General features: G+C 38.1%; 1 protein-coding gene across 8 annotated transcripts in view; it reads right to left on the bottom strand.

Moving 5' to 3' along the window:
• ccdc88a (coiled-coil domain containing 88A) overlaps nucleotides 1-24,884 on the bottom strand; it is a 101,303-nt gene that overhangs the window by 7,641 nt on the left and 68,778 nt on the right. For 2 of the 8 annotated variants that reach the window (XM_004914737.4, XM_004914735.4), the window contains exons 21-31: nucleotides 24,208-24,351; nucleotides 21,623-21,809; nucleotides 20,971-21,116; nucleotides 20,099-20,191; nucleotides 18,446-18,660; nucleotides 13,559-13,642; nucleotides 12,418-12,621; nucleotides 9,466-9,531; nucleotides 7,218-7,298; nucleotides 4,559-4,833; nucleotides 3,546-3,984 (exon numbers count right to left, since the gene is read on the bottom strand). In XM_004914737.4, coding sequence (XP_004914794.1) covers nucleotides 3,546-3,984; nucleotides 4,559-4,833; nucleotides 7,218-7,298; nucleotides 9,466-9,531; nucleotides 12,418-12,621; nucleotides 13,559-13,642; nucleotides 18,446-18,660; nucleotides 20,099-20,191; nucleotides 20,971-21,116; nucleotides 21,623-21,809; nucleotides 24,208-24,351 — 1,934 coding nt within the window. The remainder of the gene's footprint in view (nucleotides 1-3,545; nucleotides 3,985-4,558; nucleotides 4,834-7,217; nucleotides 7,299-9,465; nucleotides 9,532-12,417; nucleotides 12,622-13,558; nucleotides 13,643-18,445; nucleotides 18,661-20,098; nucleotides 20,192-20,970; nucleotides 21,117-21,622; nucleotides 21,810-24,207; nucleotides 24,352-24,884) is intronic. The other 6 variants (XM_002936918.5, XM_031902306.1, XM_031902307.1 and 3 more) reach the window with 6 other exon arrangements.

Genomic DNA, 24,884 nt, shown 5'->3' on the forward strand with positions numbered 1-24,884 from the left:
ACCCGTTATCCAGATTGCTCGGGACCTGGGGTTTTCCAGATCTTTCAGCTCTTTCTGTAATTCAGATCTACTAAAAAAATATTTAAACAGTAATTAAACCCAATAGGATAGTTTTTGCTCCAATAAGGATTAATTATAACTTAGTTGGGATCAAGTACAAGGTACTGTTTTATTATAAGAGAAAAGGGAATCATTTTTAAAAATGTGAATTATTTGATTACAATGGAGTCTATGGGAGATGACCTCGTAATTCAGAGCTTTCTGGATAATGGGTTTCCGGATCCGATACCTGTAGTAATGAAGTCAGAACAGGGAGCATTCCTCGCGCACTCCACAGGCCGTGTATAGGAGTTACTAGCTTAATATGCTTACTATATAGCTGTACTATCCATTTAACAGAATGATATATAGCAACATAGACTTTTAGATTTTTTTTTATATTAGGAATAATGAGAAGGAAATTAAAGAAAGTAGTAGCCATTTGGCTTGCGTGCAGTGTAATGTTTTTAGTTATTTTTTGTTTAATGATAACTAGATTCTGTGATCTTTTTTCCAATAATGTTATTGAAGTAGAATTGTACCTGTGCCTGTGAAATGGTAACTAACTTTTAACATGTTACAGACATTTCAGTTATTTTTTTTTTTGTTTTGTTTCCCTCCCTTCAGCTTGCTCCCTGGGCTGCTCCACTGTTAACTGCATTTCCTTAATATCCATTGCTAGGAAAAGACAGCCCTAGCAAGCACACAAGCTCTTTCTATTCCAGTCTGGAGAGATGTTAAACAAAATAGCGGAATAACTAAAAGAAAACACCCAAAAGAACACAAACATTTTATACTAGAGGTCAATTCACTGTGTGTATATTCTGTCGGAATCTGAATTTCCTAACAAAAGAAACGATTCTGCAAGGAAACAGAGTGCTATATGGTCCGAACACATGAACAGGCCCAGTGCAGAATTTCCCTCTACATTTATAATTGGCGCAAACTACATATACATTAATCCCAGATATGGTTAATAAAAATAAATGATTGAAGAATCCCAATTCTTACGTCTGGATGGGATGTTTCTCATTACATAAGTGTTGTCTTATGCTTGTAAGTCACATTAAAGGAGACATATCATAAAAATTAGGAATATACCAGTGAATTATACTCCTCTGAATATACAGGGACAGAGAAGTGATTGAATCTATAGGGAGCTCCAATATAGGGGCCATTTTTACAGATAAAATTAATGTTTAGCCCAAAGTGAAAACAGCACCGTATATTATTCGGAATTGCATACAAAATGAGGGTTTTTTTCCATTGATCCAATATGTCTCCTTTAAAAACAAGTCAGTTTGGAAATAGCACTTATAGCTAAAAGAAAAATAATTTTCAGGTCAATATTTTTCTCATATCCCCAGTGTCAGCCATAGTCATGTAATGTATTCCTAAAAGGAGCGACGAGGACATGATCTGGCAGTTAGGGGTTGGTCGGACATCAGTGTGCGGCAGTAATGGCTACATTAATGTAGGGGTGTGGGGATACTGGACATGCTTTGCTTCACTGGGAGATTAGTAGGGAGTATTTTAGCCCTGTCAGGAGTTCAATTCTAAGTTTAGTTCTAAAACCATAAAGGTTTTTATATGTAAATTATATGAGGCAAGCCTTTCATGCGACAAAACCTATGGGGACGGTCAGCCCAATAAGCGACCAGTGGCACTCGACTCCCTACACCATTTTCTTCTTTACTTTTCAAGAACAGAAAAACTGTATTTGCAAATAAACGTCCAAAAATGTCCAATTTTCTAATTTTGTATATGTGATCCCAGTGTCATATGTACAATGCATGCAGAATAATAGAATCTGTGGAAGATGAATTTAGACATGAATATGTTCATTCTTTTTTTTAACTTTATTGTGACAAAGATGAAATAATTTTAACCCATCTGGCTCCCTTTCTATTCTGTACCACAAAAAACTTTTATAATGGGAGAGCTGTACTACTGTGCAACATTAAGCACTGCCATGGGTTAAGCAAACTATTTTGACAACTTTAAGAAAACAAAAAACAAGTAATTACATTTCAGGTAGAATATGACTATGTTGTAAGACACATTAAAAAATATATCAATATATAATAAATAGACATTTATAGAATACTGGTAACTTCATTGTACAGCGAAGTTTGGAACAATCCAAAAAACTTTATTGTACAATAAATATATTTTGATCAGCTGACTAGTTATAATTTGAAGAATTATCTGAAATACAGTGCTCCATACTGATCAGTGGTCCTGGGATATTAAAGGGATTGTTCACCTTCAAATAAAACTTTTAGTATGTTGTAGTGAGTGCTACTCAATTTGCAATTGGTCTTCATTTTTTATTATTTATGTTTTTTTAATTATTTAGCTTTATATTTCAGCTTGGAATTGTAGCAGCTATCAGGTTGCTAGGGCCCAAACTACCCTAGCAACCAGGCAGTGGTTCAAATGCAAAAATAATTATGAATAGGAGTGGGTTTGAATGAAAGGTAAGTAATACAAAGTAACAATATTAAGTTATAGTCTCAAAAGGCTATAGTTTTTTGCTGCCAGGGTGACTCCCTTTTGAAAGCTGAAAAAAGTTAGAAGTGGAAAGCAAATGATTAAAAAAAACACATTTAAATAAATTAAGACCAATTGAAAAGTTGCTAAGGACTGTCCATTCTAAAAGTTACTGTAAAGGTAAACCTCCCCTTTAAAACGGGTTGATCCATATTCTCAATCTCAGTAACAGCTGTTTGGGGCAACTGGTGGTTTAGACAATTCTTTATAATTTAAAGGGGATTTCCACCTAAAAATAGAGATTTTACATAACGAAAGAAAATGTAATTCTAAGCCTCTTTCCAAAATACATTGTTTGTAATATCAATGTGAAACAATATGGCAGCTGGTAATGGATTAAGATACATAAAGAGGAACCAACTTTTCTGGAAAGATGTTTAGAATTACATTTTCATTCATTATCCAAAAAAACGTTTTTAAAACATAGGTGTACTTCCCCCCACCCAAACGCCCAGAGCTTAAGTATGTGCTGCTGAATGATGTTTACACGCAGCCATACTCATACCAAATACTTTGATTATCTTCAGACACTGATAATGATGTTTCTGCTTCCTTGTCTGAAGGGCACTGTATAACAGGGCATACACAATCATCTTTTGGAAGACTCTGAAGGTCACATTTTGTCAAGGGAGGGTCAGAGATTTTGTTGGTGGTGGTTGCAACTGAGAATGCACATTGACAGCTTCCTGGCAACCCACTGATACTGCTCACTAAATCAGTGTTCAGTGACAAATATGGATAGGATGTGCATGGGGATGTATATGAAACCATATTGGTACCTTCTGATGTTTTTATTGGGTTCTCGACTGTGGAAGAAGAATAATGTAGGTCGGTACTCTCTTTGCTTAACTTATCTAAGTTACATACATGACAATCACATGACCCATTTCTATCATCCCCATCAAAACCCTCTGCATGAATGCAAGGAGACTGCTTGACTATACAGTACTCACTCGATAAACAAGGCGCATCCTCTGCTGTAGGTGATGGATCAACTGATACAGGTGACCTATTGTCTTTGGATAAAAAATCATGGATACTCGTCCTCCGGGTAGTTCCCTCTGCAGTAGATATCACACTGCTTGCACGAGGTAATGTTGCATATGGATTGGAATCTTTTGTGTGCTTCTGGGAGAATACCATTCCTTCACCTGTAGCAGAGCTCCCATCTGAGGACTGTGAATTGACCAGTTCAGGGTAGGTAAAACGGAAACTCTCTGTTTTGCGAAGGTTGGGTCTCACACACTGTTCTGGTTTGGCAGATTTCCGATCCAGTGCCAGTGATATGCCAGGAGATAGCAGTGTTGGAGACTGAAATCCAGCAGACTCAGCAGAACTAGAAAGGCTTCTCATAACTTCATCTAACAGGTTTTCTTGACTTCCAGACCGAATCTGTACAGACCAGGATTACAGAAGGGTACGTGAATTCATTTTAGACCTACTGCACACATCACAGCCTAATCCAATTGAATCTAATTTCAACTAGATATGTACTTTTATGGCACTACCACACAGGGCAGATTCACCCCAATGCTCCAAAAAGTTTGTTAATGTGCCTGTGCCCGAGCCAATGCAAATGGCTCCAGGTGCAGCTACTTAAATAGTTTCCTTAGTAGAGCTGGGGCAGATTTTAGGCCTGCACTTCAGAGTAGAATTTAGCCAAAATCCGCTCCGTGTGCCTGCACCTGCCCCAATGCTACTGCTCCCAATGCAGACACATCAATAGGCCTTTGCAGCGTAGGGGCTGATTCTTAGCCTGTTTTCCTCAGGCAAAAAAAAACGCCCTGTGTGGCAGTGCCGTAGTCTTAGACAGAATAAATCTAGGTAACTGCAAATGGCCATATCTTTATGATATTGTGGGCAAATTCTCCTATAGTTCTGTAATCAAGTTAAGCAGGCAGCAGTATGCTTCTACTGTCTTGGTGCAATTTTATTTATTTAAATATCAGATTCACTTCCCACTCACCTGGCTTACAGTCAACTTGTTGCTTTCCTCTAAAAATTGTTTGAGTGAAACCATTTCACTTCCGGGTGACCCAGGCATCAGCTTAGACTGGAGGGAGGTTTCTGGTGTGTCCCCTAGTTTAAGCCTCAGCATGGGACTAGATGCCGCAGACTTTTTTAAACGATGACCGAGGTAAGGGACTGGGCTACCACTGCCATTCAGTGGTTCATTATCGTGATGCAGGCTGAAATCTCCACCAATGTGGCTGTGGGACCTGATCTGAGCAGTCACCACTCCTGTTTTGGGACAAATAAAATTAATTCATAAGAAGTACACCTTAGTACAAAACGTTTCTTTTAAAACTAAAGGTGGCCATACACATAACGATCCGCTCGCCTGGTGAGGTCGCCAAGTGAGCGGATCTTCTCCCAATATCCCCACCTACGGGTGGGCGATATCGGGGGAATTTGGGCTAATTCGGTCGAATTATAACGACTTTTAAGGGCGCAGTCGGTTTGGGGACCGCATCAACGAGCTGATGTGGTCCCCAATCCGACAATCTTTTAACCTGCCCAATCGATATCTGGCCAATTTCAGGCCAGATATCGGTCGGACAGGCCAGTCATTTCTGCCCCTACACGGGCTGATAAGCTGCCGAATTGGTCCAAGGGACCAATATCGGCAGCTACAATCGGCCCCTGTATGGCCAATACTGTACAGGTCCCTCTGTTGACCACAAAGCTCTTCCCCTAGGAAAAGCCCAGGGATCCAACAACCTCTAATTTTGTTGAACTAACAGTATAATATTTCAAAGTATCAAATATCACTGTGCATGAACTATTTTTGTTAAGTGTGAGCATACAAAAGACTGAGCACATCACTATATGATATGGTTTCACATTTGTCTGTGCAGGGACAAGGGCACAGATTAAAAGGAACAGTGCTGGAAACTGCTGGGAGCATTCTTCAAACTACTGAAAACAGTAAATTAGATGCCACCCATGGTGATCGATATAAGGAATTCTTGCAGGTCATAATTATTGGTATTTGTGTCACATGGCTAATTATGGGAGTTTCACAACGGGATACATATTGTTCAGTAAATACAAAATACAACTACAAGGCTCTTGTTTATTGCTCCCTCCACTGTAGAATATGCTAGGAGTCAGCAGAGAAGTTTCTTCATATGTTTCGAAGGCACAACTACAATAGCTTCCTGCATCACTCCTTCTCTGTCTTTAAGTGCTGCAGATCATAATATTTACAATCTGCATTAGTTCTGGGCCCAGGAGCAGAAGAATGATTTAAAGAGAAATTCTTGTGCTCCCCACACGTTTCTACATACACAGAAAGGCACGTGTCTGCTGTGGTCCTTGCCTTTGCAACCCCCATTGCTGGCCCCACAACCGATTATAAGGTGCCCATCTTGAGTGTCAGATGCTGGCCTACACCATGATATGTTGCACACACACTTCTTAAACTAACACATGTTTATATTTACACTAACAGACAAACTCATTTGTAGGGGTGGGGGTAGGCCCAGACTGGCAGCCTGTGGATTTTGGCAAATGCCAGAGGGGCTGCTGTAAGATGCCATAGACAGTCACTATTTGGCTAGTGGGGGGCTGTTTAAGCCTCTTTGTACTTGAAATGCCAGGTCCTATCTGGAATCCCAGTCCAGGCATGGGGGGGCTTTTGCATACTCATACACTACACAAAATCAGACAAGTGTAAGTGTACAGACACACCTCTTTACTTTTTTACAAAGGATTAACAAACAGATAACAGGGGTTTTGTTCTCCATAAAAGAGACTTATCCTGTGAAAATCAAGAATATGCCAGTGCATTATAGTTTCTTAAATTAAAGGAACAGTAACACCAAAAAATGAAAGAGCTTTAAAGTAATAAAAATATAATGCACTGTTGCCCTGCACTGGTAAAACTGGTGTGTTTGCTACAGTAACACTACTATAATTTATATAATAAGCTGCTGTGTAGCCATGGGGGCAGCCATTCAAGCTGGAAAAAAGGAGAAAAGGCACAGGTTATATAGCAGATAACAGATAAGTTCTGTAGAATACAATAGTGTTTTATCTGTTATCTGCTATGTGCCTGTGCCTTTTCTCCTTTGAATGGCTGCCTCCATGGCTACATAGCAGCTTATTTATATAAATTATAGTAGACTTTCTGAAGTAAACACACAACTTTTACCAGTGCAGGGCAGCAGCACATTGTATTTTAGTTACTTTTATACACTTTCATTTTTTGGTGTTACTGTTCCTTTAAATGTATAAGGAACGTTCTTTAAAAAGTAGTGTTTTGGGCTGTTTAATGGAAATTTACCCCCAAAAGCCTAATAGCCCCCTCCTCCATCTGTTCCACTTGCTGCATCCTTTCCCAGGCCGACCTGATAGGGAACTGAGGCCTGTCCTTGCTTGTATGACTGCTGGGCTGTAATAGGCTATCCCCCCTACTGTGCTTCTGGTTAGGACACACCCACCTCTCATTTTTACGAATAATGTATAATTTCCGTACAGCAAATTATGATGGCACCATTTAAATAGATGCGGCTGGAATCATGCTGAAAGTCTTTCTATCCTAAAGTCCCAAGCAGTTTGGCAACTGAATCTAAAAGTTGCTTAAAATAGAATTAAGAGAAAATGATAGAGGAAGCGCCTACCTGTGACTCCATGGGCTGAAGCATTATTATTACTATTACTAGAGGATGTCCTGGCACTATCCAGGCTGGCTGGTCTGGGAGCTAGATGAGAGATCAGGAGACAACATGGTGACAGACTTTAGAAGGTGGCATGGAACCTTTACACTCTGGTTCCAGAATACTCTTTACAGGGGTTTTAAGCATGCATATATGTATAGGTGGGGCATGCTGAATGTGAATGGTTAGTTTTTTTTACAGGATAAATTCAAGGAATTTCCATGGAGCCCAAGGGGACACTAGAGAAGAACACAAAAACATTTAAACCAAGCCTTTCAGATCCAAACCAGGATCTTAGGGTACATGTATCCCAGGTCTAAGCCACAAACCACATACAGAAAACAACATATTAAATTATATGTACTAATATTCCTTACCTAAACTATTGATGGGAGTAAGAGTACTATTGTGTTGCATACATTTCCCAAGTTACTGTTGGCATGCAGTAAACATATCATTGTGATGTACTGGCCACTATTTAGGTTGCTTATTATTATAAGTGGTGCGGTCTTGCATTTTCTAATCCCCCTAGAAAGACTGTCATTTGGTCAAAACTCACATTTCTAAACATTCTTCCAAGGAGCATGTATCTATTTGAAGCAGTAGATAGACAGCAGTCACTTTGAAAAACACCACACAACTTTTGGGAACTACAAAATCACCAAAATTCTTTTCCTAATTATTTCTTGAAATGGGGCTTCAAGTATGTGAGGTGCTCTATATTCAGTGTCTCCTTAGTTTAAGTCTTCTGCTCAGTGGCTCCCTTTGGCTGAGGTTGCCATCAACAGACCCTGCCTCCACTGCAAAAATACACAGTCTTGCTGTTCAAACTTGCCATCTGTAATTTCATAACAATCACTAGAAAAGGCAGCTACTTGACATCTATGTATATAAATGTGCATTTAAGTGTCTGTAAATATTGGAAGTTGATTTTTCAGTTAATAGCACTCCTCCAGCAGAATCTTGACCTGAAATCAGTTTTTTAAAAAGAGCAAACAGATTTTTTTTTAATTAATTTTGAAATTTGAGGTGGGGCTAGACATGTTATCAGGTGCCCTCAGCCATCTGACTTGTGTTCTGATAAACTTCAGTCTCTCTTTACTGCTGTGCTGCAAGCCTGTGACAAATCTCCCTTGTTGCGGGTGACTAATCTCCCCGACATGCCATACCACCGGCTTGAATGTAAATCACCGGTGGGATGGCATTTGCAGCACCGCAATTTCCCGCAATCACAGAAGTTTCTTCTCAGGGCAACTTCCGCGATTTCGGGAAATCATGTTGCTGCATATGCCATCCCACCGGTGATTTACATTCAAGCCGGTGGTATGGCATGTCGGGGAGATTAGCCGTCCGCAACAAGGGAGATTTGTTGCGGTCAACTAATCCCCCCCCCGTCTACTACGGCTCTTACCCCGAGTAAAAGAAACAATAGGTTATCTGAAAGCAGTTGCATTGTGCAGTGATGGCTCCTACACACCAGTATTATAGCTACAAAAATACATTTATTGGTTCAAGAAAATTTTTTAAATAATAGACTGAATTATTTGCTATGTACATAGTGCAATTAAGTAATAAAAACTACACCATAAAAATGATTTTTAATCAAAGATTTTAGATCATGGGCTAAACATGTAACCCTTGCTGAACGCGAACATGTTCTATATGTTGTTTTCTATAGCAGCCTTCCACCAACCACCACTTTACCATGGAAGAAAAAAAAGCAGTGAGGTATAAAAGAGGTGCAATTTATAACTCACCATTATAAAAGAAATAATAAAATAGGGTAACAATGGCCCTGCCCCTAAACTGCCCAGTCCACATGCCAATACAACCAGCCACAACCTGGATGCCATCAAGCTACATTACATTCAAAGTAAGACACATTCCTTTCCCCTATATATTCAGAGGTATGCTTCACACAGCAAAACAAAGCGGAGAAATTAGGCAGTATAAAAAGTGTATACGGACATGTGAATTATTAGTGCAAACTTTTTTTTCTTGTATAATAATTCACTTGTATAAATCTATACATAATGGTATTTAATGGCTATTATAGTTGAAAGGAAATGATGTTATAAAGGGCGGCCCAAGCAGGTGCAGGTATTAAGAATCAGATTCTGAAATAAGTGTTACATGGATCAGTAGGCAATAGCGTTCCATAGCAGCTCGTCATGCAGTACAGAGCACAGGGACAGTAGGCGGGAGTTCTTACCATGCGTTCCAGAATAGGAATCATTCCCTACAGAATGAGCACTTAAATCCTCATAAGAAGCACCGTCTATAAAACAAGCAAAGAGAGTGCGCTTGAAGACATGTTAGAGCACATGCATTGCTTTGTTCAGTCTATTATACAGTGTATGTTTATAGGCAGCGTCCTGCAAACGTATTGAGACCCCTGACTCTCACAGCTTAAACCATCTCTGTGTTCTCGGTCATGTTTTAATTTTAATCACTGGAATTCAAAATTAAGGTTTTTAATGTAAGATATTGTTTTTTACGGTTTGCTTAATTATTTAATTCACTGCTGCAGCTTCACACAGGTGAAATCTGAATGCAAACAGCTGTCCACCACCAGCGAATGACCGGTGGGACACGGTGACGTGACGCGCTGGGCCCAAGGAACACACTGAGGCAGACAGGTAGTAGCCAGGGGTGAGAATGCAATGAGGGCAGATAAATTACCTTGGGGGGCCGTATATGGCCACGTCACGTGACCGCGTCCCACTGGTCGATGTTAATGACTGGCTAGGGCCGAGGACCACGCTGAGGCAGACAGGTAGTAGCCAGGGGTGAGGACACAGCTGGGGTGGGGCTGTGGGAGGGGCTACGGGGGTCAGGGGGCTGAGGGACCGTGAACTGGCCCCCTGTTAAAAAGTTTGAGGACCCCTGCGCTAGCACTTCTTATGATGAATCCAGGGAAGGGTTAAATGTATAAATAAACCACGTCTTGCTTATGTGCCCATGTTAGTGTTTATAACTTTTTTAACTGCTCTGAAAGTATTGCCCAGATAGCGAACTGTCAGAGCACCATTAATAGGACTGTGTGTGTCTCTAAGTCATAAAGGGGGTATTCTGATGCCATAAAACTCTATTTATAATGTTAAAGATGTACCTAAAACTTTACTATATTTTTAATAGCAAATATAAGTTTATATTGCCCATTCAAAAATCATAAAAATCACTGAAAATGTCTGCATAAATGTGTCCCCTATATGTCAGAATGTATCAGAATACACACACGCTGGATATCCAAATGGCCACCTGTTTCCTCCCTGTTCCTTTGTTCCCTTTCCTTACACGTTCAGATGTTTTTATGGTGTGTATACAGAGGGAGTTCTCCATACAGTGTTATTAATGCCGGGGGCTAACAGCTGTATGAGACAGCACTGTGACTCTTTATGGCAGTCACGTTCAGTTTCTCTGCTTCAAGCAGCTCTGTGACAATTTCACTGGTCTCTACTGGTAATGCAGCCATATGTAGGCCCCAGAGTGCTGGGATACATGGCTCTAGAGAGAAACTCACAATATTCACACTAGGCCGTTGTTTGGCTTTGTTATAGAAAGTGTAACTCCTTAAAGCATAATAAGGTAAAACTACTCAGGGTTCTCTTCTGAGCACTTTTGCATTTTACATAATTCTGTCTTTTTGGTTTTGAAGATACAGGTATAAGATCCCTTATAAACAGTTTATCCAGTAAGCTCCCAATTAAGGGAAGGCCATAGAAATAAATAGAATTATTTACTATTTCACTCTTTTTTAAAAAAAAATTATTTCCATTTACTCTGTAGTAATAAAACAGTACCTGGTAATTGGTACCTTGTAATGATAACTAAGCTGCATGAAAACATACTGGGTTTATTTAATGTTTAAATGTTTTTAGCAAACAAGGTATGAAAATCCAAATTTGCATTAAATCTCCAAAAATGAAATGATGCAAACTTATATCAAAAGTGGTGAACTCAGCATTAATTCTGCTTAACATTTTTTGAAATAGCACTTTTAGACTGCAATTATCAGGCTTTTAGATCAACATTTTTTTGAGGGCCAGAGCAGCTGTCTATGCACTTTCTGTATAGTTTGCTAAGCCAAGGGTTGTAATATTTCACAAAAACCGCTAAAAAAAGAAAAGTTCATGTAAACTGCCAAAGTGCTCAGAGAGACACCCTGAGTAAGGTTACATTAATTCATTTTGGGGTTTATATTCCCTCACCCATGTATCTTGGAACATGGAAAGTATCAAATCTGAATACCACAGTCATGTCCAAGGTGCTCTGCCTGTAAGATCACCCACTGACAGGTAGAATACAAATAAAAACCAGAATGTTTTTACCTGTATTCTATGTACTAAAATCTCTGCTTTATTTTGCCCCTCTGCGGGTGGGGATTATATTTGTAGCAACATAAATGTGGGATTACATTGGTCAAAATGCTCTTTGTGAATATGTGTGGAACAACAAAAAAAGTACAATAGATATCAATATTAGACAAATATAAACTATAAAATATGATTTATATATTTTAAATTGTGCAAAATTAATCAACAGCTTGTAAAACTGCTATACAGATTAGGATACGCATACAGGTTATAAAGTTAGTATGCACAGACATAGTCAGGGTTATAAATGTTAGGGCACACAGTACCAAGACATTCAGGCATTTGAGTAGAAGAACTAACACCCCAGTTAAATATGGTATTTGATTCCATTATGAGCACAAATTTTAAGATCTATTTGGTTTCAAATTTCAATGCTTTCTAGATGGCAATCCTTGCTATAGCTGGAAACATTTGCATTAACTGCTGAGATTTTTTCAAATTCAGAAAACAGAATAAACGTTTGGGACTTATCAGCTATATAATGACCCCCCCCCCCATCTCTTGGTACAGACCATCTTGGGGTGCTGGGATGATAATTCATTGGGGGTCATTAATAAAGACGTATTTACACTACCACTAAGATCTGTAAAACAGATTATGTTCAAATTCAAGATTTTATACCATTATTTAATAAAAATCTTGCTGCGTCAATTTAAGATTTTGCATGGAGTGTCTGTAGCGCAGGGGTGTTAGTTCCAGAACAAGGCTATTAGGCAAACACTGCAGTTCTAAGGTTCTAAAGCAAAAGCACACCACATTCTAGTGAGTTTAAATTGCACTGCCTATACCTTTACTTTTAGGTAAAACCTTGGATCTGAAGCCCGAAGAGGCATTGGCAGCTGAAAAGTCGATTGCTGTTGTGGAGAAGGCCATAGATCCCAAATCCTTTCTCCTTTTTCCGGATGCATTATCCTCACGACCCTCCAGATTCTCAGCACTACCTGTCCATTGTCCTCCTGCCAGGACCATGGACTGCACCAGGTCATTCATGGCTGGGATGCAAATGAAAGCAAATGAATCAGCATGGTATTGTGTGCCTCGCATTGCTAGTTCCGATTAGACAGCCACCCAAGCATGGAAAGCAGTTTTTTTTTTTTGCAGATCACAAAGCTACAAACCACAAAGCCATTTGGGTCATGACATGCATTCTGTTGAAAATGATGAAAATGTGAGGTTCAGACAACGTGTGGTGTTTAACATCGAATGTGCCATCAGCATTTGTTAACATCTGTACCTGTGGCACTGTGCCGTGCTACTGCAGAGCCATGGTGAGCAGCATAGCTTGCCAACAAGTTATGTCGCTTAGGAATGACCAAATGAAATGATGTGAATTAAGCAGAAACACAAGGCCTTCTGCTGCCAAAGAGGGGAGGCACTACACTCTTCTGAAATGTAGCCACGCCTCAATGGCAGCACATGAGCTGAATTTTGCAGTGAAAAGAAGGGTCCATGGCCAGTGCAGGTTACGGCTATAATACTGTGGATCGTTTAATAACATAGAAAATCTGCCCCAGACCAATTATGCACAGCAATCAATGAGTGAAACAGATCAAATCTGATTTCAGACTGGTTGCTGTGGGCTAGAGGCAGCGTAATAGATCTATGTTAATAAATGAGCAAAGAGATCTGAAAAAGATGGCACTTCAGAAAATGGGCTGTGTCACTGAAAACGTATTTAACAGTGTTGTTTTAAAGCTGCAAACTGCAAGGTATTTACGATTATTTATGGCTTTAAATACGTTACACACATATATACTAGGAAAATTGCCTAGCATCTGGCGTCTGTATTCAGAGCCACCGATTCACAGTAACAGGACTTGCATCTCGCCTAGTGGGAGAACAGTGCAGTTGAGGGAAAGCCTAGTGAGACATTAGTAATGGAAGCCAGGGCAGCTAGTTGACAGAAGCTGAACTGATTGAGAGTCTTACACACGGAGCGGCGGTAGAGTGTCTTCATTTTGTCTTTATCCTTCGGTCTGTTCCTCATAAAGGGCAGCTTTTTCAGTGCAACCACTTTTATGTAACGGGATGGGAAGAAAGCAAAAAAAATCAACAGAAGGAGAAAAAGGGCGGAAATGAAAGAAGAAAAAAAAGAGGGAGAAGAACACATGGTAGAAGTTAAATGCTGAAACGAAAGACAGAAATGAGTATGTTTGGACTGCAGCTAAGCATGCTCTGCTAAACAAGACTCACTCGTGCCACCAGGGAACGGCACAGAACAAGGGACACACTGCCCACATGGGATGGAAACACTTGTGGCAATGAAATGTATTATGAAAGAAATCATGTTTTTCTATTGTCTTTATTGTCACCCTAACTCTACTGGGTCCATTACAGAATTATTTTTTCTCTGAATCTGCTGCTTTTTCAAATACTTTGAAAAAAAGATGGAGACACGGACTAGACTGTTCCCTGGGATCAATATCATTTAAGGTGGCTTTGCAGCCTGTTGGCCTAATTTTTATAAAAGAGAGTGGTCTTTCAGTGAATCAGGACTAGGTCTCAAGTAATTCGATCCCTTAAAAGAACCTTTTTGAAATTACCACACTTCACTTGGGAAAAAATGATCAAACAATATGGCTTACATTCCTTGTCTTGTCAAATGATCTATATTTTTTATGGTTTTAGAATTAACATCTTTCTCCAGGTTGTCATTTAAACTGCAATTTACATCCAAAAGGTCACCGAGTGGCTTAAATGACAGGCCGAAATTAAAAATGTAGCCTCTGATCTTCTGTTGCTATCTAGCATCTATGTAGCATTTAAAATATCTAAAGACTGTCATAATACAACAATTAAGAAGGAAAAACAAAGACCAAATTGCACAGCTTATATTAGTCTTTAAAATAGGTCTCCAGGGTGGTCCTTATGCCCTACACTATATGTGTTTCTCCCTTTCCTGGCCTCAGTGGCTCAGCCAGTGCCTGGGTCATTTTGACAGATGCACTAATATTGATGAGAGGGCCATGTGTGCTGCTATATGGAGGTCTCCAAATGCACAGCCTGGGGCCAACTGCTTGAGAAAACAGTTGTCACTGTGTTCACTGCTGCAACCACATATTGTAATAGGTTATAGCTTGTATCTCTTGTAATACGATAGTCTTCCTTAATTACTACAACTGTGTTTCTGAGCACAGACTTGTGCATTTTACCGATACTTAAAGCTTTTTCAGCGTTCATTTTGGCTGGAAACTTTAAGAGAAATGAGAAATATTGATATTATTTATTATTTTGTCAGAGGAGTGCTCTCCTCTAAACAGCGATATTTCTCATTTCCAAACAAAGGCACAGTTGAATTGCCTCCTTGGGGTACTAAAGCACTGACAGAAAATTGTATTGTAAATAAGAGTTCAAAAGAAGGACGATGCATAGTGTTCTTACTGCCCAGAAGTAATAGAAGATACAACAGACAGACTTAAGAATAAGCAACCAGCTGCCCAGATAAATATTATCTTTGGTAGGACAGAAACACTGCCTTGCTGGGATCTATATATCTGGCCTAAGTATGGAAATATCTAAAGAATCCTGTATTTTTTTTTTATACAGGTATTCCGGATAAGGGGTCTTTCCGTAATTTGGATCTCCATACCTTAAGTCTACTTAAAGATCAATAAAACATGAAATAAACCCAATAGGATTGTTTTGCATCCAATAAGGATTATTTCTATCTTATTTGGGAACAATTAGTTTTAAAATTCTGTATTATTTGATTAAAATGGAGTCTATGGGAGACAGGCTTTCCGTAATTCGGAGCTTTCTGGATAACGGGCTTCCGGATAAGGGATCCTAAACCTGTACTACTTTTTTAGTAAGTGTTTATATTTATGGTGAACAAATTAATCTAAAAGCTTTTTTGCTTTTTTTGGCAAAAGCTCAGACGATTTTATACAGCAATGTACTTACGCCATAATAACATAGTGAACTTGTAATACAACTACAAATTCTTTAGATTATATTTTCAGATATGAATTTATTATAATTTATTAGCATGCAAATCTGAATGCCTAGTACTGACAATTAAAGTCATTATGGAGTACTTTTAAACTCAAACATAAGGCCAATATATAGGATTGTGATCGTTTCCAGCTTGTTCTGTTTATAAATAGAACTATACTGTAAACATCAGAAGGATGGAATCAACATGAAAGAAAATGCTGATGTAAATCATAGCTGCCAGATACTGATACTGAACATATAGATGTAAATGACACAATGTAAGATACAGATAGCAATGGATTACTTCGGAGCACACAACGAGCAACAAAGAGTGATGCAGGACACAAAGACACAGTGATGCCTAAACGGCCAACATAGATAGGAAAGTAAAGAAATTTGGTAGGATCATTTAAAAGGTAAGAACTATGGTGGCTTTCAGGTTGATTTCAACCCATATCCCAATCTAATAAATTAGACTGTAGGTAAATGGTGTATGTGATTCATTAGCGTATATGATCCTTTACTCAAGATTTACTCAATTTTTGAACAAGAAAATGGGAAATATGTGAATGAAACAAGTCAATAACTTCTAAGTGTTACACTGCAAGTTTTTTGAGACTCCTTTATGTTTAAAAGTAAATGGAATAGATAGTTCTACAAACAAAGAAAACACCAAGACTATTAAAAAGATGTTCCATGTGCACAAAATTTAACATAACTCCCCCTTTACTGTTTTGGATCTGCAACATATTTCCTAGCCATAGTCCATTTGTATAGAAGTTGGTATGGGGTGATCTCCATCCAAAAACCACTGAAAATTGTAATTAAATTACATTGGAAAGTTGCTTAGAATTCTATTACAGTTTTTGCATGGATATCCCCTTTAAATGCAGTTATGTAATACCACTCTCTCCAACGTGCTGGATCATATTGTCCTTTCTTTTACTGAAATTTCCATATACAGCCACAGTACCTAATAGATGTACACAAACATGTCACACCCAAAGCTGTGTTGGGAGATTTGGGCTTCATAACAGAGGAACCCATCTGAGCAAATAGTGGAGGGATACAAGGCTGTAACCTTAAATGTTGCTGTTATGATCATTTGTAAAATTAATAAAAACAACTCAACATTAACAGTAGTCTACAAAGGGCCTCCAAGCTAGGGCATAAAATACTTTAGAATCCAAATATTACAGTGTGCTACTGTGAACTAAGGGACAATACCCATATACATCTTGTATATCTTGTATATATAATTTTATTGGATACTTTTACTATATGAAAATAGAAGAATGGATTCTATTTGAAAAATCGATAAGAACAGTTCAGAACAATTTAAGAAAACCCATGTTTTTCCTCTTAATATTTTTGCTCTCCTCATTGCTTTTATAACTCATTGAGTTATAAAATTTCCAACTATAGACACAATATTACACTAAAGGGGTGATGAATGAGTAAAATATCTCTTAGCCAGTCTTAACTGAAAGAAAAGTATTCCCCCCACAGGTCAAGATCTTTGGATATTTTTTACGTTTTTGTGTTCTTTAAATAAAACATTTAGGGCAGAGGTACATGGGGAGATTTGTGGCCCAGTGACAAAACTGGGGATGGCATACGCATCGCTGTGATGTCCTACAGTCACCAGAAGTTTCCTCTCAAGGCAACTTCGGGCGAATGAGGGACATCGCAGCGATGCGTATGCCATACCACCGGCGATTTACATTCTAGCCGGTGGGAAGGCATTGTGGTCACCCATGACAACGAATATTTGTCGATGGGCGACTAATCTCCCGTGTACCCCTGCCCTTAGGGAGCTCAGAGATTTACAGGAACATCAGCAGGAATTTGACCTAAATATTTCTAGCACTCCTTTTATTCAATCTCAAGAGGTCTGTGTTACCAAGAAACTGAAGTAAAAAATGATAAATGTAAGAAATTGACACTCTAATGAGAAAACCGGGAATTCTTATTAATGACATCAGGTGAGGAAAAATTGCAACTGTTTCTTGATTTTTAATAAATCTGCCCCTAAGTGACACATGAAATCTAATGCACAGATATGAAAGTAATGAAAGCTGAGCTACTATGTATGTCTGGCTCCGGGGCTGTACGTTTGGGAGTGGTATGGATTACAGAAATATCAGAAATGCGGAACGACTGAGATTAAGGCACGGGAACATATGCAAGAAACACATTTAATAAATATTAATACACAAATCTGCTGAGAAAGGCACTATAAACCAACAATTAATATACAAGATAATGGGAACAAAGATTCTAAAAAAAGAAAATGTGATGCAGCATTAAACAATATAACGAACATTTAATAGTCTCTAGATATCAATAAATGCTTGCTTTCAGCAGACAGCAAAAAGCCACTTTCATTAACTAGTTAATACATTAACATTAACATGGGGAGTAAAGGCTATAGCATGCTCTAGGCAGTGTTAATCTAAGACAATTGTCAAATAGAGTTATTTCTTGGGATTTTTGCTCCCTGAATAATGGACTCCTGCTAACAAAATAGGGGAAGGGGATTATACATTGGTAATCTAATTACCTACCTTGAAAGGCCCAAACAAGAAATAACAAAACCCATAGACTGGTTTGTGATTCAAACAAAAAATGTTGAAAAGGGTGTATATTACTAACCAGGAAAAGTGAAAATTCAAAAATATAATTATTCATAAAACACACACAAAACTGTTTGAAAGACCAACTAATGTCTTAGATTAAATCTGCAGATACTTACTATTATGAAATTAATCCGTTCAGTTGTGCTTTGTTAAGTGGCCACTTTTTTCTTGTATGGGAGTAAGTCTGAATGTCTGTATGAATGTCAGTATGTAGGTTAAGTGCTTGTAACATGGTACTTACTGCTGCTCTTTTTTGCCCCCAGTGGATGTCCATCTTCAAGAGAATTGGAGCCAACGGAAGAACTATCCTGACTATCACCAAGTGGTAGCTGCAAGAAACCTTCACTGGATTCAGAGCGGGAAGGGGCCATTGGGAGGGATCTCAGGCGTTCCCGGTTATTGTCCTTCTTAGATTTGATCAGTTTCCTCATTTTTAATGTGATCCAGTTTCCTCTCCTTAGAGATACAGAATGTAGAGCTATGCTATCAGTAATCTACTAAAACATTATGATCACATCATTTGAAGGCAATCTGGCCACTTACTTTGAGGGCTAAAATTACTTTTTAATTGGCCAGTCTGGTCTTTTAATAGATGGCAAAATCTGTTATCATCGAAGAGCCTTGGCAAGCTGGCAGACTGTTCAGCTGAAGACCCTGGGTAAGCTTTACCATTGGCTTTTACAACAAGTCAAAATGATTCAATCCAGATTCTGGATTATTGAGTTTTACTGGCCAAACATACAACAAAATGCTATTTGGTCAAAACAAAAACTAGCTAATGAAGTCGCCTGTTAGTAACTTTATAGGGGCTTACAAAATATATACACTTTCAGTGAGACCCAAAGACACATCTGGAGTTTAGAGATTGGAGATGAGCTAAATAAAATGAAACTTCAGCTGAATGTTTATTGCCTACCAGTCAGGAAACACATATCAAGAATTGCTCATTTTGATACACAATGTTTTGCTGTTATACACATTTTCCAAATTAATGGTGTCCTGATACTGAAAAATGTGCAGCAAAGCAAAACAATATAGCCACAAAATTCCAGAGAATAAATAAACCAGCAAAGATCAATGAGACTGTGTTAGAACACTGCTGGTTTCAGTTGGTCTCTGGTATGCAGTTTTTTTTTTAAACCATTGCTTCGATAAACTATTTCTCACACTAATAAAATCCACACTTTTTTTCCAAACCATTCAGCTAATGTTACATTTTATTGCACATAAGTCTTTGATGTGTATCCTTTATCTCTTTTCCAACAATATCCGAGCAATCTTATGAAATCACAAACACTTAATCTATCCATTTAACAGAAATATGCTCAATTAAAAATAAAGAGACAAAGAAAAATAAAATTTCAGTGAATAAATTGGTTAGTATTACCTTAGCTATGATTTGGAACAAGGCAGAATCTTACCAGCACATAACTGCAGTCAAAAGATGTGGGATTTACTTAAAAACCTGTTAGACCCATGATCAGGCGGGTTTGGGTTTCAAATTAATCTATGTTATGTTGGGTAAAGGGGCAATACTACACAGACTGAAACTGACCCTTTGGAACAGGCAGAAGTTGTCAATTTTTGCTGTGCATACACAGGCCTATCTATATCAGCCTACTGAATAGAATAAGCCAAGTACAGCCAACGTTTAATGAATAATGCAGAATTAGTATTCCAGTCCTTCTGACACCAGCACAGCTAACAGAGCTATGATAAGACTTAAATCTGTATAATTCCTACAATGTTATTCCTGTAAAACTGCATCACCAGGGGTATAATAAATAAGTTGAATACTAATATATATATATATATATATATATATATATATATACACTGTACATATACATACACACACTCTGATTTTAAGCTCTTTATCACAGACTGTGGATACCTTCTTGGGGGAGATGGCTCATGAAACTTGTATTGATCCATTATCTTCTCTTCCAGTTTTTCTTTTTGTCGCCTGAGTTCATTTAATTTATCACTAAAAAATAAAACAAAATAATAGAACAAAAAACTGTAAAACTTGTCAGTTTGTGTTTTCTAGGCAATAAAAAAAATCATTATTAAAGAAATAAGACCATCTCTGATACCTGCAAGACTTACATATAGCTTTAAGTTTGACACTTATTTTTGAAAAATGGCCCTTTGGGTGAATTATGCTTTTTTTTAGGCATATATCACTTGCACAGAGTAAACCATAGCAGTTCCCATTTATGTTAAAACAGGGCAATCTGTGGGGAGTAGCTGTGCTTTCTTCACCACTACATCATCAAATGACCACCTTGTGACATAGTTTGTGTTGTTTGTTGTAGTCAGTGGACAGTATGTGGGCTATTAATCATTATTATTTCATGCAGACCCAGTGCATTACACACAAAACAAAGTTTTTAAGCAGGATTATATATTATATAAAATATATTTTGTAAATATATTTGCTTTCTTGATCAATATAAGCTACCAACAGCAATGGGTCTGATGTGTCAATGGAGAAATATAAAAATTCTAATTATATGGGTTAAAAACGCTAAATAAAGATTTAGCGTTTTTAAATAATGCTGTCCAATGCTTCATTCATAGCAGTGTAACAGATCCTTTACCTAGAATCCAGTTTGCCATAGCTATTACCTGTTTATGATTGACTGTTTTCACTCTTCTTGCACAAAAAAAAAACATACAAAAGTGTATTGGCAGAGAAGATTACAAGACACACCCAACCTTTTAAGAGTTTTGTTCATCCTCATGCAGACTGGAGACACTTACATGTACTGTCTTTGCTCAACCTGGAAAAGGTCTTTGCTTTCCATATTCTGTTCCAGCAAGGTCCTGTTTTGCAGCATCAAAGTCTGAATTTGATCTAATAAGTGCCGGTTTTCTTCTTCTAAGTTGCCTTTCAGTTGACTTAAAAGCTATCATACAGAAACCAGTGTTAGATCAAAAACATAAAATAACAGAGAAACATTGGCAAATATACGTGCCAAGATAAAGGAAATTGAAATCACTGAATTTCAGCGGCAATTAAGTATTTTTCTATATTTTCATTCACTTGTTAATTCTAGTTGTGCTCATTGATTTTTCTGATATAAAAATAATCACTGATACGATCTCCCTTTTTTCTGCAATGGATCCTTTTTTACAAATTATCCACACCTTCCACTGATTCTCTTCTTCACGACACTGACAATGAAGTCCTAGTCATGCTCAAATGGTAGCACCCTTTTACCAATTTACACCATTTTTGTTCAAGGTGAAGATAAATACTGTGCCCCACCCCATATCTTGGGAGCCTACTACAATTAGGTATCCAATCTTACTTTATTTTTAAATCTATAAATACAAATAATTACCAATATCTGTTTCATGTTTCACACCTACACATTTTTAGGCTTCTTAGTGCATATGGGTAGAATCTCACCTCACACTGATTATTGAGCTTGGTTGATGTGATATCCAGCTGTTGGTACTGCTCCTTTAATTTAGAGAATTCAGCTTCTAATCTGGTTTGCTCCAGTTTACCGCTATTAAGAAGGCTTTTTAAGTTTTTATGATCGCTTTGCAGGCTCTCATTTTCCCGTAACAGCTGTCTGTATGTGTGATTGAGCCTGTGGGAAAACATGAAAAGATGCATTTGTTCTACCTATGCTGATAACACTACACTCATGAGGGTGAAAGAAACAGATTTCAAATATTCCAAACACCCAAATATTCATCCCTCGGGCCAACAATCAGGTCACACGGAAGAGTGAAAAAGTTGTTTCTCACCATATTTTAAACCATTAGGAAAGGGTGCAATGAGGCTGTAACCACAAACTTTATATAGACATAGACAAGGGGTCATCTGCACTTAGGATATATTTAGGACATGAAGACAAAAAGCCCTCCAAGGGATGTTAGTTTTTATTTAAAGGGGAGGGCATTCTTAGTAGTTTAATGATAATGGGTTAATTCGGAAGATTTTTTGTCTTTGTCTCTATGGAAGAGTGGTCTGCCCAGTTCCATCAACATCTCAATTAGGCCTTAACAGATATCTATTAGAAAAGCAACCATGTGTGGTCCAAGGGCCAATAAGGTGCCGACATGGTTCAGAGAGGTACAGTTGGCTGCAGTATGTATGGCAAATATACAGTACTGATAAAATAAAGTTTCATACAACTATTGGCATGTGTATGGTGACCCACTTATCCCAATAGATATCCATGTACTATTGATATCAGGCAGGTTTGAAAATGTTATCTGCTGATGAAATTGTTAACCATGAATTATAATGTCCTCTTTTACTAGTGAGACACACATGTTCCTATCAGTTATCACTCATAGAAAATGATTAATATCACTGCAAATGAATATAAGGGAATGCAAACTGGGATTCATTCAATATTTAGTAAACTGGGCCTTTCCTTCAGCAATCTTCTGTATGAAAATATCACAGGCAAAAGCAGAAATATCTAATTAATATCTTAATTATCTTGTCCTTTATATTCTGTTTGCTTTAATACAGAATATATAGTACCAAATGTGTCCTTTTTCCATGCACTGACTGTCATTTGTCACCTTAACCCTGTACCCTCAGAATATGAATCATGCAGAAGCCATGCTGCTAAGGGCAGCCCAAAGAGCGCAGCAGCTGTGCAAGGCAGCATTCTGTTATAAATAATGCACGCCTGAGTCTTGTCACGGCTCAGCCCCACCGGCGAATACAAATTTCTTCCATTCCTTGTGATCAGCAAGAAAGCTACCAGCCTGCTGTGCTTTGCCAGCAAAATACTGGATTACAGCATCAGCATCAGGGCCAGTAAGATAGAAATTCAATCACGGCTCCTAGGACTCGCATATATAGCATTTTTGCCACATGCCAAATGGACAGGGTTATTAAATTGTTGCTTGGCTTAAAAAGGAGGACTATTTACTGTTGACATCAAGGCAACATTTATATGGTGCGCAGTCTGTACAATATCTTGTTTTTTTTATGTGGGTGTGATTTTTAGAACTGTGGTTACTGGAATGTGTAGAAACACATGAAAAAGGCATGAAACCACTGCCGGGTTCTGTCTTATCAACAATTATAATGCTGCAACATGATGAAATTCTGTCCCAGCAGTGGTGTAATTGTAAGGGGCAGTGACTGTAAGAACAGTCTAATTGGGTTCCCAGGGCATAGGGATATAGAACCATTCCCACACAGAGGTGGTCAGTATGCAATCCCTTATCAAATGTTTGGGATTAAGAAAGTGATGAGTGATTTGGTTTTTAAGGACAACAAGGGAGGAGGCACATTACATTTTGCACAAAGACCCATTTTCACCTAAGGGAACTCAAACAGACATTTTTTTAGACTGATTTCACTAAAACATGCATTCTTGATATTGTGCTTGCCCAACCAATACCTATCATTTGCTAAACATTGCTGGGGCATTTCTATTACGATGTGTAAATCAACATCACTAGTGATGTTGCCCATAGAAACCAATCAGTAATTAGAAGTTGACAGTCACCTACAAGTTAGAAAACAGCAAATACCTTTTTCCCTATTCCCCCCCCCCCCCCTATATCTGTCACCTTTTACAACCCGGTACACGCAGTACAACACAAATCTGATGAAACAACCAGTCAGGCATAAACCCTATCTGGAATGTGCAGACTAATGATAGATTATAGATAGACTATATTATGAACTGAACCATACTGTCACCTTCCTTTAGTATGTTGATCTCTATAAGACTGCCTGTATACACTGTACATGTACTGTTTGTTTTCATTTTGAAAAAATAAAGAGTTACAAAAAAAAGAAAACATCATCAAAGATCTTACTGGTTGCTATGGGCAACATCACCAGTGATGTTGGCTTACACACTATAATAAATGTGCCCTATAATGTATGGAAGACAAATTGGACATCACAGCTGGTAAAGTTACAGAGCTAAAAGAAAATAACAGCCCATATTTTTTGGCAAGACTGGTAATGTTCCCTACAGGGGACCCAGATCTTGAAAAAATGATTACCTCCCATGCTCCTCAGTCAACCTTTGGTAATCAGATGATAACATTTCGTGCTGTTTTTTCTCCTGCAACATTTTTGCTTGCTCCTCCTTAAGTGCTTTCTCCAGTTCTTCTAGCTGAACTTTTTGTTTCAGTAACTGGTTATATCTGGAAGAAATAGACAACATTTGTATATAAAGCTTTGGATACAACAGTTTATATTCTCAATTTCTGTACGTCTGTCTTGCTTCCCTTACTTTGCATCAAGTTATCAGATTAATGCAATTAGGCCATACATCTCTGTAATAAAATCACAGGCAAATTAATTGCTCAGCTCACTGGCAAGTTAAACTGTGCCACGGTACACCCAGGTTTAGATGGCACAGTTTAATGTTTGTCTACATACATTTAAAAGCTTTGTTTTCTGATGTTTTACCTTTCCTAGAACTAACTCAGTGCTATGGAGTCAGCTTGCAAATTGAACAAAACTCAATAGTTCTACAGTTAACAACTATGTATGGGCTGCTTTCAGCACAGCACTTGCCATCAGCAAGTCAAATGATTCCTGTGCCATGGCAACCAATTAAATGTTCATTTTCATTTTCAGCAAAATAACGTTTATTATGGTTACTGCCCAGGTGCATATTTGCCTGGTGTTGATAAATGAGCTCTAATATGGGCCTGCACACACATAAGTAATA

Source organism: Xenopus tropicalis, chromosome 5 (assembly GCF_000004195.4).
Source record: "Xenopus tropicalis strain Nigerian chromosome 5, UCB_Xtro_10.0, whole genome shotgun sequence".
Classification (NCBI taxonomy): Eukaryota; Metazoa; Chordata; class Amphibia; order Anura; family Pipidae; genus Xenopus; species Xenopus tropicalis.